Source organism: Elephantulus edwardii, unplaced genomic scaffold, assembly GCF_000299155.1.
Source record: "Elephantulus edwardii isolate Elephantulus edwardi_28Jun2011 unplaced genomic scaffold, EleEdw1.0 scaffold00189, whole genome shotgun sequence".
In the NCBI taxonomy this organism is placed as follows: Eukaryota; Metazoa; Chordata; class Mammalia; order Macroscelidea; family Macroscelididae; genus Elephantulus; species Elephantulus edwardii.
Genome location: NW_006399939.1, coordinates 4,974,575 through 4,993,901, shown reverse-complemented (window position 1 = coordinate 4,993,901; position 19,327 = coordinate 4,974,575). Strand labels below are relative to the sequence as shown.

The window sequence follows — 19,327 nt, the reverse complement described above, 5'->3', positions numbered from 1 at the left end:
GGTCTTTTGAAATGGGATATAAAGATCGCTGCCTAAATTTACCGCTGCAACAATACTCAGAAAACAGCAAAAAGCTGGTCATGACCTAGCCCAGCAACTGTCCCTATAACACTTTTCATGAAATGGTTCCAGTCTGCCTGTCTGGGACCTCCGCTCGCCCCACTTCCCAGCACACAGGAGCCTCCGTGAATCTGCTTCTGTCTTTACGCTTGGCTTGCTCGTGCTGTCACCTCCGTCTACAGCTTCTCTGCCAGCACCCTTCTGCTTGTCCCAGAAGGGTTACCCCCTGCTTAGCCCTGAAGAGGTGCTTCCTCATGTCCCCACTTAGATAGGCCCCCTCGAGCGGGCTTCTAAGGCGCGTACTCAACGGCTTTGTGTTAGTGTCTCGCATTTTACATTACAGTATCTTTATGCCCAGCTGTTTTGCTCACCAGATTATGAACATTCCGAGATGAAAGAGTTTGTTAACTTCGACATCTGTGTCTCTACAGGAAGTTCCTTGTATGATCACAGGAAATGTCACTAGAATGAAAAGGTACCAGAAATGACACCATAGAGTTGATTGCTGAATTGCTACTACCAGTGTTTTAGCAGACTTGAGGAGGACCCGTTGGGAAGGGCTGAAGGTTTTTGCTTTCGTTTCAGCTACCACTTGTGGAGATGTATAGGCCTCTGCTAAGTGCTCACCTATGTATGTAGTCTCATTTAATTGCCATGATCTCGGGAGATAAGCAATATTGTGGTCCCCATTTTACAGAGGAGAAAAGTAGTATGTACCAAGGTAACATTATATGTGACAGAACTGGTGACTAGAGCCCAGATCCGAACTCTATAAATGTCCCCAAAGATCCCTAGCACGTCTGTGGAACACTTAGCATACTTAATAAGATTCTGGGTAACTATTTATAGCGTGAATTTACCAAGGTGGAAATGAATGCAGGGTCACTAGTATCAGCAGACTTCAAGTATTCAAACCCATATATAAAGAAGACAGAGGGCATGTCCTGAATAACTTGGGTTTATTTTATTTATTTCTTTTTAGCAAGCTTTTATTGCACATCATTAGTCATTGCTCTAGGGAGCTCTGGTGATCTAGTGGTAAGGAGTTGTTTTGCAATCACAAAGGGACATAGTTCGAATACACCAGCTGCTCTGTGGAAAAAGGATGGGTTCTAGGTGTTGGAACACCATTAGAACCTGACTGATGTGTTAGGACATGAATTCTGCATCCTTTTAGGATAATTAAAATACAAAACCATGAAGAAAAGAGAGAACTGTGGAAATGAAAACCGTATCTGAGTAGAAAGAAATAAAGGGAAAGAATCCAGGTTGACTAAAGCCGTGGAATTCAATAAGGTAAGTTAAAGTAGAGAGAAAGAATAATTTCATTTTTAGTGTTAAAGAACCTCAGGATTACTCTACCTCTACCCTGATTTTGGTCAATGCAGAAAGTAAAGTCTGGAGAACTTGTTCAAGATCACCTGTTGCATACCACTTATTGAGTGCTCACATGCTAGGCACTTTGCCTATGTTACTTCATTTATTCTTCTCAGTCCTAGAAAAGTAGTGATACCATGACATTACAGAGAAGCAACCCAAGGCGCGCTCTGCTCAGGTCACACAGCTGGTATGCCCAGTACCTTATGAATTACTCCTGTGTCTCCAGAAATAATGCTCATTTGAATGTCTGTTTTCTGGGAGAGAGTCGGCACGATTTTGATCTTTTTTGTGCTCTTTCCAGGAGCCACTTAACATGCCACTGTCAAGCCAGATCCCTGTCTCCTCAGTGTGTTTCCTGCTCTGCTATTCCAGTTTTCAGACCGATTTGGGATGCAAGTGGGAAGTGTGGAAATATTGAAACGCCAAAGAGGGTTGCTGTCCACTTCCTGCCCTGTCATTCTTCCCACTCCTCTCCCCCCTTCCTGGTCTGTCCACTTCTCAGATGGACTAGTCCTGTGGGATGAGGTTAGACTTCTGTGTTGCCAGAGACTCTGCTTGCATCCCAGTGCAGTGCCTTGAAGTGAACGCTGTGATTCCTTTCAGGGGATGCCCTCATTTCACATCCGAGGGATGTTTCCTCAGGCCAAGCTCTGCATCCTGCAGGCACTTTTCCTCTCCTCTTAATGTAGTGAAGCAAAGTGGTGTTGGCAGTCCCCCCCTTCTCCCAAGAACAGGCCTCATTTTGTTGGCGTTTTGATAGTTTTTCCTTCTGTGTTAGCAGCGTGTTTACTTTTTTAAATTTATGGACCCACTCTGGGTCAGAGTTTTAGACTTGCTATGTTTTCACTCTATGTACCTTCTAAAAGCAGAACATTTGGGGTGGACTTTGCTTGCTGGCCCAGAGTTGACTATCGAGAAAAAAAAAGCACTTCCAACAGTTTGGCCTTAGTGAAGAGCTAGAGGTTATGAGCTTTCTAGATCCCTGCAGTTCACGTTTCAGTCTGTGAAATGATGATTCTCACCCTGGACAGAGATATTCTGAGTGGATTCGTGAGGACATGGGAGGGGCCGCCAGCTACCATCTGCTGCTCAGGGGTCAACCGGAGCACCATCCTAATTTCATTGCATGTCGATTGTATAATATTCCACATTCTTCACTATTTCTAATTCTGTCTGTAAAGTGGGAATGAAAACCATATCTATCCTGAGGGTTGTTATGAAGCTCAAGTGAGATAATACAAGTAAAGTATTCAAATAGCATCCTGATCTGGGTGAGAACACAGTAAATCTTGACATTTTAACATCACACTTCTTGGCACATTTCTTTTGAAAACAGTGTTTGTTTCTTTTCTACTTAAAAGTGGGCTTTTCCTGCAATCCCAGAGGTACATGGTTCAAATACACCAGATGCTGTGATGGAGAAAGAAGGGTAATCTCCTTCTGTACCAGTCAGATCCAATTTGACGGTACATACACACACACAAAAATAAAATAAAATAAAATTTTTTAAAATGGGCTTTTCCAAATGGCCATTGGAGAGAGTTGTGTTGAGAGTAGAAGGTGAGTGAACGGGAAAGGGTGGTGACATGAACCTTGGGGATGAATTAGGATTTAAGCACATGGGACTTGCTGACTTGGTGCCTTCACAATCAGTAAGAAGTGCAAAGTGAGCCTGGGACTTCCAGCCTGAAACACTGCCGTCTGGTAAATTAAAACTCAGACACTCTTCACTGGGTTTCTTAGGTTTAAAGTTTTTACAGGAGGAATCACTGACCAGCTTCCTCCTTCAGAGCAGTTGACTAATCTGAACTGCCAGCCTTTTTGTTAGCAGTCTGGCATGCTGTGCACTGCACCACCCAGGAGCCAAGATTGAGGATGTTGAGGTTGTTTTTTGTTGTTGTGTACCATAGAGTCGGAACTGACCCATAGCTGACCCTTTGGCGTGTTTGCAGATGCAGTTAATCACTTGGGAGGAGATTGCCCATCCTTCTTCCGCAGAGTGACTAGTGGATTCGAACCATGTGTCTTCAGGATTGCAGTATAGCTTCTTGTCACTAGGGCGCCAGAGCTCGCTAGAAACCTCACATGAGTTCCTAGAAATGTAATTGAATTTTATTAGTGATGGTATGAGATGCTGTTAAGTCAGTTATGACTCAGCAGTCCCACGTATAGCAGAAACACTGCCTGGTCCTGTGCTGTCCTCACGGGGCTTGCAGCCACTGTGTCATCCTGCTCGTTGGCCGTCTTTCTCTTCTTCTTTTATTTTTTCCTGACCTTAAGTTACCAAGCACGATGTCTGTTCTTCAGGGACTGGTCACTTCTGAGAACTTGCCCACAGTAATGAGACAGTCTCGCCACCACCCCCTTCTAAGGAACTTTCTGGCTTCATGTTTTCTAAGACACATATGTTCATTCTTTCGCATGTCCATTGTATATTTAGTATTCGTCTCACCATCACCAGGATTCAAAGATGTTAGTTGTTCTTTTGTTTTTCTTGTTTGTTATCTAGCTTTCTCATGCATGTGAGGGTGTTGAAAATGACATGGTCTGGGTCAGGAACACCTTAGCCCTCAACGTGACAGCTTTATTTTTGACACTTTAAAGACATCTTTTGCAGCAGGTATGTCATCCTTGTGCAGGGGCCATGCTAGTCTTCTCTGTCTCGTTCCAATTTTAGTATCTGTGCTGCCAAAGCGAGCACTCTGGTTTCTTGACCTCTGCACTCCCATGGCATTGATTGTGGATCCAAGACAGTGAAATCCTTGAGATTTTATTGAAAAATTCAGTCTTTTCTCTGTTTACCAATAATGGTTTTTATTGGCCCAGTTGTGAGGATCTTCACCCCGAATATTGAAGTGTAAATCCATGCTTGAAGCCTTTGATCTTCATCAATAAATGCTTCAAGCCCTCTTAGCTTTTGTCAAGTTAAGATTTTGTCATGTGCATTATTACAGGTTGTCAACGAGTCTTCCTCCAGTCCTGACATTACATTCTTCACATAGTCCTCCTCTTCCTCAGATTATTTGCTCAGCATAGAGATTGAATAAGATGCAAAGATACATCCCTGACACATGTCTTTCCCGATTTGAAACCACTGCACATCCTCTCTACCTCTTGGTCTATAATGAACACAACTAAGTGTCTGAAATTCTGACTCTTCTCAGTATTGTCTGTAATTTGCAGTGGCTCACAGTCAGATGCCTCTGTGTGGTCAGTAGAACAGAGGTAAGCATCTTTCTGGTACGCTTTGCTTTCAGCCAAGATCCATCTGATGTCAGCAGCGGTATTTACTTCCTATCTTCTTCTGAATCTGGCTTAAATTTCTCATAGTTTGTTGTCAGTGTACTGAAGGGGGGAAAAAGAGACATTATTTTTTTAATTAGTTTCTTTAGGAGATGCTGGAGTACAAATACTCAAGTTCAGACACCTTCCTTAGACTACAGAATGATGTCAGTGAGAGATGTCATAGAGAGGAGCTCAGCATTGAGAGGGTAACCTTTCCTATTATGTCTCTTGGTTGTAAAATCACATTATGCATGTTGTGGACATTTTGCTTTAATATCCTGATTACATTAGGACTCCAGGAATCCCATTCAGTCTGCTGAGTTCACATCCCATGTGTATTCCATGTGTTTGTGTACATTTCCTATCCCACACTGTTACATCTGGCGCGCAGCTGCTATCATATATGTGGTGATGGGTGTCCATCAGTGACCCAGATGAGGTTCGTGTGGGACCTTGGGAACCCCCTAAGCATGAAAGACTCTAGAGAAGTTTAAGGCAGACAGAATAGCAAGGTGTTTCATGTTCAGCCACCTTCTAGAAAGTTCATCTTCCATTTTATCAAAGTAATGCATTTAATATTTGTGTACAACTGTAGTCCCTTTTCAGATTTATCCACACTGAGTTCTACTCTTCACAAAAACCATCTTAAGCTCTTAATAAACTTTCATTTATTTTCACCTTTTAAAAAGACTTATTCATCTTATTTTTGTTGAGAATTCACACAGCAAAAAGTATGCACACACAATTCTGTGACATTAATTACATTCTTTAAGTTGTATATCCCTCCTCACCTTCCCTTTCTGAGTTTTTCTCTCTATGAGCATAAATCCATTACTCTCTAACTTTTCTGTCTAATCATTTGAGTTGCTCTCGTTCTTAATAGTTTGATCCTAAAGAGAAAGCTATTAAAAGAGCTTTCTGACTCACCATGACACGGCATCACGTTTCTAAGTCTGTAAATCACAGACTGTCTTTCTCTAAAGGAGCCACTACTAGATTTGAACCACAAGAGACACACAGCTTTTGCATCAGCATTGCAGCTTGCTGAAGGCTACTTCACCTCACTGAGCAGACCTCTACAAAGCTAACTTTGTTTCCCCTTTACCCCTTTGTAGAAAGTTTATTTGAATATATTCTTTTTTGTTGACAAATAATAATTGTGTTTTTTATGAAAGTTTACATGGCAAATCAGGTTCCCATTTGACCATTTCTACACAATTTGTTTACTGACATTAGTTACATTTTCCACAGTGTGTTAACATTCCCTTTCATTCCATTCTGGTTTTGCCACATGATTTAGTGCATTTTTTTGGTTGTTTTTAAGAAGATACGTAACAAAGCGTGCAGCTGTTTCTGCATGTACAATATAGTGATACTGATTACATCTTCACGGGGTGCAACTATTCTCATCTCTTTTTTTACCGAATTGTTGCTCCCTCATTAATATAAACTCACTACCCGCAAGATTCCTGTCAAGTCTATTGAGTTGCTATTATCAATTATCCCATATGGATAGTTCTTGAAAAAGCATCATGCTCAAGTCAGACCTTTTTTATTTCTTAAGCTAAACTCAATTCTTCCTCTTTGGCTCTAGATGTAAGAGTGTATATTTGAATAATAGTCTAGTCGTATTACTGGGGCTTCCTTGTGTGCATATGGATAATAGCCTATCACTCAAACATTGTATTTCAGGATAGAACTTGAAATTGACTTTTTAACCATGAATGTAACACCATTCTTCTTCTGTTTTTCATTTCCAGCATAGTAGACCATATGATTATCTGATTCAAAGTGGCCATAGCTAATCCATCTCATCCCACTAATGCCTAGTATGTTGATGTTCATGCGTTCCATTTAATTTTTCACAATTTCTGGTTTTCCAGCATTCAAGCTATGTACATTCCATCTTCCAAGTATTCAACAGTGTTTGCCTTTGTTTTTCCTCATTTTGTCTAACTTCCAATCTGGGCTCTACCACTATTACTGTAACTATCCTTGTTCCTCTACTGTTTATAGGGTTTTCAGAGGCCTGTTACTTAAGAAGATAACCAATCCTGCTTCCTAGTCTGTCTTAATCTGGGAGCTCTACTAAAACCTGTCCATCATGGGTAACCCTTTTGATACCTCAATGCCAAGAAAACAAAGATTCTTACTACTGGACTGATAGGCAGCAACATCATGATGGATGGAGAAAAGATTGAAACGGTCAACAACTTCATCTTACATGGATCCACAATTAACACCCTTGGTACTGAGAGTCAGGAAATCAGGAGACATATTGCACTGGGAAAGTCTACAGTTAGGGACTTTTCCAAATTATTGAGGATTAATGGTGTCAGTTTGAGGACTAAGGTGTGTTCATTCAGGCCACGGTCTTGCTGTTCACTTGCTGTGCATCTGAGAGCTGGACAATGAATAAGGATGACAGAAAAAGAATTTATGCCTGTGGGCTGTGGTGTTGGAGAAGAGCACTGAACATCCCAGGGACGGCCAAGAGAGCAACAAATACGTCTTGGAGAGGCTGCAGCCAGAGTGCTCTTTGGAGGAAAAGGTGATGAGGCTTTTCCTCACATATGTTGGACTTGTTTGAAGGAGAGGGACATGATGCTCAGAAAGGGTCATTGGAGGAGAGGAAGAGCAGGTGGATTAACAAGGTGACTGCTGTAATGAGCTCAGTTGTGTCGGGGAGTATGAAGATGGCCCAGGATAGGACAGGGTTCAGGTGTGTTGTTCATAGGGTCGCTATAGGTCATACTTGACCACCTAACAACAACAAAGCTAAGCACTTGTTCATTTTGGTTTTGATGTTTTGTTTTTTTCTTGTTTAGTTTTAAAGCGACCTCCGGGGACATTTTGGTTTATAATATTTACTTTTACAAATTATCTCAGAGATAGTTTCAGGGCTTCATCTACCTTCTGGCTCTGAAGAAGATTCTTTGAGAATTTGTGATTCTGACCTGCATTTCTCTTCCCTTGATCAGTATTCTTCTATGGTATCTTTCATCACAGTGTTTAGTATTGGTAACCTGGCATCATCCAGTTCTTCTGGTCTCCTCGCAAAGGAGGCAGCTGTTCTTGGGGCAATTAGCCACACATTCCATTTCCTTCTATTCCCAACTTTCCTTTGTCCCTTACCCCAGGCAATGGAGACCAATTGCTATGCCTTGGATGACCACTTGTAAGCTTTTAACCAACTTGGAGCTAGAAAAGAGACATTTAAGCACATTATTAGGCTGATTAACTGGGATGTTGTAAATATATCCATCACACCTTCGCAGATTCAACTTTTTACAGGTATACAGTTTATGGACAACAATTAAAATAGTCAGCTGGGTAGTTCTACCCTTAATGTGATTCTTCCATCACTGTTAATCCCTGTCTTCCTTCTACCTCCCTTCCGCTTCTGGTAACACTGTTTCTTTTTATATAAGTGAGGTCCTATATTTCCTATCCTTTTATGAGTGGTCTGTTTCTTAATGTGCTAATACTGCTAATTTTAATTTTCTGTATTTGTAAGATGCTTGGTTGATCTTCTATTCTGGAAAATAAGAATTTAGAATTTTTACTTCTCAACCTCCAGCCCCACTTTTCCTATCTCTCCCTCCCCTCTGTAATTATGTGTTGGTTAGAAGAGAATTTGTTCTAACAAATTATCTCTGCATAAACATTGCTCACAGGGCAAATAACACACTATGATTATGTCTCTTTCCTTGAACAGTTCTTTGCTTTTCTGTAAGCTATTATCTCATTTTGTTTGTTTGCTTGTTTTCTATGTCCTATCATAACACTTTCCCAAACTTACAAATGAAACCTTAAAATGCCAGCCTGTATTATCAAGCAAAATTGCCAGTTTTTAAGATGCTGTTTTTTTGGGGGGAGAGGAGCAGGGAGAGGGTTGTTGTTTTGTTTTGGTGGGGATTTTTAAGACCGTTGCTTCTGGAATGTTCCATCTTCTGGCTTCAGTTTCACTTGATTGGCCAGGCCTCCTGCAGCTGTTGTCCAGGACTTTTCTCTTTGCTGCCATCTTGGGAATTTTCTTTTTCTTCTGTGCTGGTCCTTTTTTCCCTAATCTCAAATCCAGCTTTTGTGGTTGAGCTCTTCATTTTGCTAACATACATTTTTCAGTAGGTTCCTGGAAAAAAAAAATTCTATACACATTTTGGAGGACTTGGCTTATCTGGAAACATCTTTCCTTACTCTTATATTTTATTAATAATTTGGCAGAGCATAACAATTCTAGTTGACGTTATATTTTTTCCTTTCCTTAAAATTTTCAAGACTATGATTTTATTTATAAGAAATTTGCAAACCAGTTGCCTTCCAAATTTTCCCTTTTAAAAATGTACTTATCATTTTCATTGCTCTATTTCTTATCATTGTGATTTTACATTTTTATGGTGGCAGAAATTTAATTTGTTTCACTGTTTTATTCTGTTTGTTGTGACTAAAATATATATAACATACAGTGACAAGAAGCTGAGCTACAATCTGGAAGGCTTGTGGTTCGAGGCTACCAGCTGCTCCATGGGAGAAGGATGGGCAGTCCCTTCTCCATTGAGTAACTGACTCTGAAAACCCACTTAAAGGGTCAGCTATGGGTTGGTTCCAACTCTACGGTACACAGCAACCATTTTTAAGTAAACACTGGTGGCATTAATTACAGTCACAATATTGTGCCACCATTGCCTTGATTTTTAGAATTGTCATCATCCCAAATAGAAGCTTGGCACACTAACTTCCTTCTTCCTCCTCTTAGTCTCTGACCTATTTTCTGCCTCTGTGAAGCACCGGAGTGTGGTGGCTTCGTGGGTGAGTGTCGTACTGCTGACCCAAAGCTGGACAGTTCGAATCCACCAGCTGATGGACAGTCTCTTCACATGTACTTTATAGCCTCTGAACACCAGCTGGGTGGTCACAGTCACTTCAGCTCCACAACATGAAATAGAAGCATCCAGTATGTGACCTTTCATATCTGGCTTACTTCAGTTATTCATATTATTCCCTTACAATGTTTTCCAGATGTAGCCTATTCCTTTTTATGACTGAATAATATGCCATCGTATAGAAAGGCCCCATTTTCTTTATCTTTCATTTGTTAATGAACACATGGGTTGTTTCCAGCTTTGGGCTATTGTGAATCATACCACATGCATGGATATTGTGCACAAGCATCTCTTTGAGTTCTTGTTGTCAATTTTTAAGGTATTTCTTTGCATGGAATTGCTGAGATATAGAATAATCTAGTGTTTATGAGGAACTGCTTTATTTTTTTTTTTAATCTTTATTTTGGAAAAGAAAAAAAGTCAAACTACAGTAATGTTCCAAGAATTGTGCAATGGGCTTACCTACCTGTATGACATATTGTGAGAATTTCTTTTTATTCTCAGTGTTCAGAAATTATATACTTCATTCAATGTGGCACAGGTGTCACTGTTTCAAATTGCCTTTGTTTTTTATTGTTAGTTTTGTCTTATTGTTCTTTAATTCAGTGCTCACTGGACCCCTTCAACCTAGAAATATATGCGTGAAGCCTGTGTCTTTGCTCTGAGAACTTTGAGTTTCCTTTCTTCTGTACTTGCTTTTTCTAGAAGGTTTGATTAAGTGGATGTTGGTCTGCCTGGATTCTCTCATCTTTTCTGTCCTGTTTTTGTCTCTGACTTTTTGTTCATCAGACTGATAGTTTATCATCATTGTCTTCTAGTCCTGCTCTTATTAAAAAACAACAACAAACAAACAAAAACCAAACTCAAGCCCAAAGAAGACTGTAAACTAGCTTGTTTTTAATGCCCAAAAGTTATTGCTGACCATTGTTAGATGGTTTAAAATAGCAACTTATTTCATAAATGAAAACTCATTGTTCTGAGGATACAGTTTGTTGCCGCTGCTTTCATTTTCCTCTGCATCTCTATTTCTCTATTGTGTCTGGTTCTCCTGCATTCCTTTTTTTGATTTGTTCACTTTGGTTTCTTTTGTTCACGCTGAAGATGCTCATGAAATGCCCGTGACTCCTGGGTCTGTTCATGGTTAGGAGGGAGGCCCTCAGAAGCGGAGTGGAAGTTCTTTGTGTGAGGGCAGAGCTCGGTGCCCCAAGGGCCTCACTTTCCAACCATGGGCAGCAAGCTCTCCACAGGCTGCCAACATTTTGGGGACTGAAAGGGGAAGAAGGCCGCAGGGCTCATCCTGCAGAGTATAGATTGTAATCTCCATTTTCCCCTCAGCTTTGCCAGCGTTTCCACGTCTGGGGCTTCAGCTTCTTTAGAGAGTAAACCTCCCTCTGGCGGGGTGAGGGAAGAAGAGCCGTGAGCGCCACTTCCCTGCGGAGGGAGGCAGATAAAGGGAGAGTTTATGGTTGTGGATCTCTAACTGCTCCTTCTACATGTTTCTGTCAGGGCTTTTATCTCGTAAGGTGCCCAGCGAGTTTCATTCCAGAGATTTCATGGGCTCTGACCGTTTGAACTTGTTGACTTTTGTTGGCTCCACTCTCTGTAGCTACTTAGCTCTTCCAATCTGTTATCTCGTCTGCAGGCCCTTTCCGTCTTTCCCAAGTACGTTAGTGCTGCCCATCAGCCGTTGCCTCATCTCTCGTGTCTTTGTCATTGTAGATTTATGTTCTTTTTATCTTTATTAACTGCCATTGTGATGGGCTTCGGGAAGAAGTGGAGATAAATGTGTGTGTTGCATCTGCCATGTTTAAATGTTACATTTAAAAAATATATCAAAGGCCATCCTCCTTTTTCAGTGATGTTAGAACCAAACTTAATTAAAAGGGGTCCATCCAGACTTTTGAAGACTTTAAATAGTTCCTTAAGTCTTGGATTTAGGCCACCTGATCTTTCATGTTTGAATTCATAATGATTTTGGGAAAGAGAGCTGCCGCATTATTACTAGATTATTCTCTCATCCAGATCCCTTTTCTTTATTGCAGAAATGGAGCAGCGTGAGCAACCCACTCTTCCTTCCACTGATCCCACCACAATCCCAGGGTTTCACTGCCATTGTCCTCACCTATGACCGTGTGGAGAGCCTCTTCCGGGTTATCACTGAAGTATCCAAGGTGCCCAGCCTTTCCAAGCTGCTAGTTGTCTGGAATAATCAGAATAAAAACCCTCCCGAAGGTAAGCGGTGTGAGGAAATGATTCTGCAGAAGGGGCCTGGCCTAGGCTCCAGTGCACCCCTCAACTGGATTGATTTGGGGTGGCCAAATTGATCTGCAGCCTTTGTTTCCAGTGAGTATCCCTGCTGTTTCAGAACAGGGCCAGTTGAGGCAGCGTGAGCCCAGTTTTCTGGTTATTTCTTTCATGTTCTAGGGTGGCCCATTTAACTCCAAGCCCACAGCATGGTCTGTAGCCACAAGTGTTTAGGGGCTTAGGAATCCCAAGATCAAAGGTCCTCGAGCTTTGGGAAAACAGATCTCAGCTTCCCTCAGCCATCTCAGCTGATTTGTTTACACAGAACTCAGTTTAAAGGCATTCATTTTCTCCTGCCTTATCTCTTCTCTGATACTGTCCTCTCCTTCAAAACGTGGGATGCCTTCCATCTGATTGGGAAAGTCCAAAGCACATGCCCTCGCAGACCTGGGGTTGGTTCCTTAAATGAGTGCTCACCAGACTCTCCCATGGGTCAGTCCTTTCTTAATCACTTCGTTCCTTGCCTCGGCCATCGGCTATCGCTTGTGATCTACTGACTGGCAGCCCAGGTTGAAGACTGTTTGATTAAGTGGATTTGTTTTTAATTCAGGGCACATAGAGTATGTTCCACCTACATTTAGCCTCTTATTGAGCCTGTCTATTACTGATCCTAATCCCGGAGACTTCAAAGCTTCTGCCATTTATAGCCTATTAAAGCCAGGAAGTTTCTGATGGATTAGAGGGAGGAATGGGTTTGAAGTTGGTAATGTGCACCATTGTCACTGATAAGGCCTTGTTTATTGCCCCACAGTAGTATCTGCACTTTCCATGGCTGTTCCCTGTTAATTGGTCATACTCAGCCTAGGAGACTACCAGTAGAAGACCTAGAAAGAATCGAGGCTACAAGAAAGAAGACTCTATTTTTGGTTGTGTTTAAGCACATCAAAATTTGCCTCCAGGGAAATTCTTTATTTCATAGTGAGATTTTTTAAATTTTTTTTTTCTTAGTGGGATTTTGTTCTCTGAGAGTATCATAAACTTTGGGTTGTTTTTTTTTTAAGTTAGGGAGTCACAGTTTGAGTAAACAAATAGCTATTTTAGATGAAACTCCTATATTGTTCCCTGAAGTACAACTGCTTAAAAAAAAATCTTTTTGCATGTGTGAAGGTATATTTTTTCTCCCTTAACACTATAAAAATGCAAGTTTTCTGGTTGTTTAATTTGAATAAAAGAGAAGGAAAGAGGTAGAAGGAAAAATAATGAAGGCCTTGGTGCCCTCTAAGAAGGAAGAGGGAAGAGGGTGACAAGAGGACAAAGTAGAGACAGTACAAATGTGCATGGAGGGAAATCAGACGGGGCCTCGGGTGAGCTGGATTCCTATTACGGACCCTGAACCACGAACCACAGGGTAAAGTGAGTGGTTTAGTACAGTGGTGCTTTAGTCCCTGCATTTATGAACTACACGGTGCTTTTAAGGCAGGCAGTGCACCCATTGTCGTTTCCAGAACAGCCTAGTAAGTCATGCTGTGTGCATGACCACTCCGAGGCCACCCATTGTCAGGGAGGCCCTCCTGTTGTCCTGCTCGGCTGGCAGTCACAAATTCCAGTGCTAAACGCAGGAGAGGCTTCACTTCCTAAACCTTGTTTAGCCATTCTGGGCTCAAGGCAAACTCTTTGTTGGGAAATTCAGTTCCTCCTTTTGGGCAGGTGTCCTTCATTCCAAGCTGTGAGGAGGAACCCATCTTTGTGCGCCTTCTCGGCCCCACACAGGTCTAATGAAAAGCCATAGCGCCAGGCTGGGCTTTCCACGGAGCATTGGTGTTGAGTTTTAATTTTTGGTAGACCCAACTCAAATGTAGTGGTTAATTTTATGACCTAGAGTTTAGTTTATTTTTGAAATATTTTGGCCCTGGGGAGGAAAGCGAGCCCTCAAGTGATGAGCTCTCATTTTGACACGTTTAGGACTAGCCCAGCTCCTTTTCTAACGGCGGTTTTGGGGCTGGGGCCCTGGCCCTGGTGCTGTGGCTGTTTGGGGAGAATATGAACCGTGTTTAATCTACTGTGGGTGTTTGTTCAGTTGGTAAATGGGGCTGTCAGCTCGGGTCCTCAGGCCAGCAGATGCATCTGATTTTTCATGTACAACATTAGTAACATATATGAAAAAGAAGCAAGTCCAAAGCTTTGAAATAGTAGAGGCAAAAGTGATGTTTTTCACTTTCTCTGCATTTACTAAAATAAATACTGTGGTTAACATGTCTGCTGCTGGGAATATTAATGTAGGCAGCACTGTCCCTGCTGCCCACCCCCCTTTTTCACTCTCTGACCCAACCAAGTGCTTTCTTCTTTTGGTTACATGTTAAATCTTAATTGCTGGGTTTGAAGTTTAAGTAAATACTTAGAATAGGCAATAGAAATTTCCAGTGACTTTTCATCACATTGGTTTTTAGTTCTGTCAGACGGAAAGAGAGGTCACTACTTAGCCCCCTCCCCAGCCTTCAGTTCTCAGTCTTGATGGATGCAGAGGTTATTTGAGTTGGAGCTTGGCCTCAGTGCCAAGGGAAGCTGTTAAACTGTACATTTCAAATAGGTTTAAATCAGCCTTCTGTTTTTAACTGATTGCAGTTTTAAATTCCAGTTGACATCAAGAACCCAGAGCTTTACGCTATGATTCCCATCACCAGTTCAGTTAGTTAAAAGGATCCCTGGTGGGATAGTAGCTGAGGTGATGGACTGCAGACGGAAAGTTCAGGGTTTCACACCCACCAGTAATCCAGGAAAACTGGGGCATTTGAAGCCTGACGGAGCAGTTCTGCTCCACTCTGTCAGGTTGCTGTGAATTCAAAACAACCTCACGGCTGTGTGTTTGGTCTGGTGCAAGTGGACTAGAAGTTGAGTGTCTTGGGAGATGGTCTACCCCAAGGGGGCAGCTGAGAAGTAGGGAGAGCAATTGTCTCTTTCAGAGGTAAGTTTGTGGACTATGGGAAACTGTGGCGACCGGCTGTATCCCAGGCAACACCTCCAGTGGACCCAGGATTTGTGTGGAGATGAGCTCGTCCTTGTTTTGTGGATCTTTAGTTGTATTTGTAACTGTGATTGGTAAGATGGACTTGGCATCCCCATCACCCAGTTTGCTCATTCTTTAGTCCCTTTGCTAAGTTGAGAGAAATTCTTACATCTCTCTTGGCATCTAATGTGAAGAAAACCATTAATCAATAATACTCCCTTTTTATTTTCACTCACTGAGACAGTCTGCTCCTTGGAGGCAAGGATTCTGAAGCTTTGTCTGAAATACTTTGGGCATGTTGCAAGGAGGGACTGGTCCTTGGTTGAGGGACGTCATGCTTGGAAGGGTGGAGAAAGAGAGGGAGACCATCAATGAGATGGATTAATTCAGTGACTATGGTAATGAGAACAGGTGTGTCAGAGATAGTATAGTTGACACAGGATAGAGTAGGTTTCAGGGCTGTTGTACATAGGGTCGCTATGAGTTGCAAGCAACTCAAAGGCACATAACAACAACAACAACATTGAGACAAGGAGTTCTTTTTCCCCTCCTGGGCTGGACCAAAGCTCATACTGTGAAGTTATCAGGTCACCTGCTCAGCTGTATGTTTTTAATAAATTCAGCAGTGTATTGTAAGATCCTGTTTTTCTGGTTACTTTGTCCAAATGGAATGGACAGTTCTGCATTGTCTGTTGTACAAACTCACAGGATGAGACCCAAGATACAAGGGCTTGTGGTTCCATTGAGAATGTAAAGAAAGAAGGGGAAAAAGGCCTTGTTTTGTCCAGGCAGTAGGATCAGGGCCTTTGTACCTGTTTATTGTATACTCTGACGACCTGAGGCGTAGGAACTGTGTGAGTGCTTTGTCTGTGTATCTTAGGTCATTATGACCATTCTTCAAGAAAAGCTGTTATTTCTTATTTTACACTTGAGAAAAATGAAACTCAGATTAGTGAGTGATTTGCCAGAATCTCACAGTTGCACATTGCTGAGCGGAAATAAATACAGGTCTCGGAGTCCAAACTCACCAGCTCTACACCAACTCATAGGGCTCCTATTTAGATTGCTGTTTAATCATGGGAAACCATCAGGCTGTGTCCGTTCTCTAATGTGCGTTTATATAGAAGAAAGTGGTCTCTTCAGAGACAAGAAGGTCACAAGGCAATTCCTTTGACAATCCCAGCAAGAAGGGGAGAGAATCACGACAAATTGTGTGCTCCTTCCCACCTCTTTCCCCCCTCCCCTGCCTCAGTCTTGGTGGTGTTCTCGCCTTCCCCTTCATTGTCTGTTGTTCTTCCCCTCTGCCCTCATTGTGTGTTGTTCTTCTCCTCCCCCCAGGTTATATGTTCTTCTCTTCCCCCTTATATGTCTGTTGGGCTTCCCCGTTGCCCCTCTTTGTCTGTTGTTGTTCCCCTTCCCTTTTGTCTTTGAACATTTCCAGAATAGAAGTCTTACATGAGGATAATCTGCTTTGAGGATACAGCATAATCATGTTTGTCCTTGATGGCTACAGAGGGGAGGCTAGAGTCTGAGTGAACGGTGGTGCTCTTTCATAGAGGTCTGTTTCACTGCAAAAGGTGAATGCTGGAAACCAGTTCTCAGACTACTGAGATGAAAACTCAGTTTGCCAAAGCTGACTTTTGACCACACAAGCCTAGCTCAGGACAGAGAAAGGCAACTGCATTTCTAGAAAGAAAGAAGACCATGTCCATCTGCATCCCACATCATCCTCTTTGGCCTGTCCTCCCCAGCACCCCCCTCGTCAGGACAGGCTACTTCTTTATGGACACTATTTCAAATAATTCTTTCGGATATCTGGAGGTGAAGAATGTGGAGAGCTGACTGTGGGTTGAACACGTTGTGTATACCCTCTCAGTGTAAGTCCATATCCCAGCCTCTGAAGAATGTTTGTATTCAACATATGCTTTAGGTAGAATGTTAAATGATCCAGGAAGCATTTAAAAGAAGATGGAAGGAGTATACAGAGTTACTGTACCAGAAGGAACTGGCTGACAAAGAAGAATTTCTTGAAACAACATATGAACAAGAGCCTGTGGTGATGAAGGAAGAAGTTAAAGTTGTTCTGAAAGAAGTGGCAAAAAACAAGGCTCCAGGAGTTGATGGCATACTGATTGACATATTTCAACAAACAGACACTACCCTGGATGTGCTCACTAAGTTGTGCCAAGAAATCTGGAGGAAAACCACTTGGCCAACTGACTGGAAGAGATTAATATTTGTTCCTATTCCAAAGAAAGGTGACCTGACAGAGTGTGGAAATTGTTGAACAATATTATTACTATCACATGCAAGCAAGATTCTACTGAAGATTATAAAAAATGACTGGAGGAACAACACAGCAACAGAGAACTGCCAGATGTTCAGGCTGGGTTTAGAAGAGGCCGTGGTACTAGGGATATTATAGCTAATGTTAGATGGATCTTGGAAGAAAGCAGATAGTATCAGAGGAATGTCTATCTGTGTTTCATTGATTGTGCAAGGCTTTTGACTGTGTGGATCACAACAAACTGTGGTTGACTCTGAGAAGAATGGGAATCCCAGAACATTTGATTGTGCTTATGTGAAATCTATACTTAACCAGGAGGCATTTGTCAGAACAGAGCAAGGAGACAGTGCATGTTTCATAACCAGGAAGGGCGTCCACCACGGATGTATTTTGTCTCCATACTTTTTCAATCTATATGCAAAACAAACAGATCATCCCAGAGGCTGGGCTGTATGAAGAGGAATGGGGCATCAGGATTGGAGGAATATTCATCAATAACCTGCATTATGCAGATGACACAACCCTGCTTGCTGAAACTGAAGAGGACCTGAAGCACTTGCTGCAGAAGGTCAAGGACTGCAGCCTTCAATATGGATTGAAGCTCAACGTCAAGAAAACAAAGATTCTCACCACTGGGCCAATTGGCAGCATCATAATGGATGGTGAAGGGATTGAGATTGTTAATAGTTTTCGTTTGCTTGGCTCCACAATCAATATTCTTGGTGCCAGCAGCCAGGAAATCAAGAGATGAATTGTTCTGGGTAAATCAGCTGTCAGGGACTTCTCCAGAGTACTGAAGAGCAGTGATGTCAGGCTGTAGACTAAGGTGTGCCTGATCTTGGTCATAGTCTTTGCAATTGCTTGCTATGTGTCAGAGAGCTGGACAATGACTAGGGATGATAGAAAGAGAATTGATGCTTTTGAGCTGTGGTGCTGGAGAAGAGTATTTAATATACCATAGACTGATAGGAGAACAAACAGGTTTGTCCTGGAGAGGGTGAAACTGGGCTGCTCCTTGGAGGCAAGAATTCTGAAGCTTCATCTGACATACTTTGGGCATGTTGTAAGGCAGGACCAGTCCTTGGAGAGGGACATCATGTTTGGGAGGGTGGAGGGACAGCGCAGGAGAGGAAGACCCTCGAAGAGATGGATCGATTCCGTGACTGGGGTAATGGGGTTAAGTGTGTCAGAGACAATAAGATTGGCACAGGATAGAGCAGGGTTTAGGGCTCTTGTACATAGGGTCTGTATGAGTTGCAAGCAACTTGACAGCACATAACAATTGGGAATATAGGAACCTGTTGCTTCTTTGTGGAAGTAACATGCCAACAGTGCTGCATTCTTTTTATTTTTCACAAGAGTGTCAGATTTCCTCAGTTCTGGTGGTGTAGACCATAGAGAGTTGCGCTGCTAACCCAGCAGCAGTGCCTCTCCGGTGGTTCGAATCTACCAGTGTGTCTGTGAGAGAAAGATAGGCAGTCTCCTCCCATGTGATTTCTAGCCTCAAAAAACCCACTGGAGGGGCAGGTGTGAGTTGATTCCAACTTGATGACAGTATGTTGAGTTGAGAGGATGAATAGCAGGGGTTCTACTCTTCTAAACATAGCTCATGGGCCTATTACTGAATTGTCATAGTGGTGTGCCAAATTGACAGTGTCCCATTTTGCCACCTCTACATAGAGTTAAAGACTTTATGGTCTTGTTAGAATGCTTGGCTGCTAATCAAAAGGTCAGCTGTTCAGACCCCCAGCCACGATGTGGGATAAAGAAATGGCAGTCTGATTTCATATGATTATATGCTCAGAAGCCCTGTAGGTTAGACCTACTGTGTCCGTTAGTGTCACTATGAATTGAAATTGACTCAGTGGCAAAGGATTTTCTTAGTTCTTGTTGTTTTGACATAAGCTTGAAATAGTCCTTTGATTTTGCAAAAGGAGATACACTTTCAAGGAAAGCAAAGGTAGTATTTGTTGACTCTCCACCATATACAGGGCACTGGGCTGCTGTGTGTATCAGCATTCATTCTCACCTCCAGCCATGTGATGATCACGTTCCTAATCTGTCGTAGATGAGGAAACGCGTTCAAAGTGATAGGCCTGCTCAGGGACACATGTTAGCAAGTGGTGGACTTGGAATTTGAAGCTGTTTCCAAAGACTGCCTCCTGGAATTCCAGGACTGAGAGA

The 19,327-nt window shown here is 42.2% G+C and overlaps 1 protein-coding gene across 1 annotated transcript in view; it reads left to right on the top strand.

Moving 5' to 3' along the window:
- Positions 1-19,327, top strand: part of EXT2 (exostosin glycosyltransferase 2) — a 157,724-nt gene that overhangs the window by 89,077 nt on the left and 49,320 nt on the right. Inside the window, exon 8 of the mRNA XM_006896751.1 lies at positions 11,651-11,840. Coding sequence (XP_006896813.1) covers positions 11,651-11,840 — 190 coding nt within the window. The remainder of the gene's footprint in view (positions 1-11,650; positions 11,841-19,327) is intronic.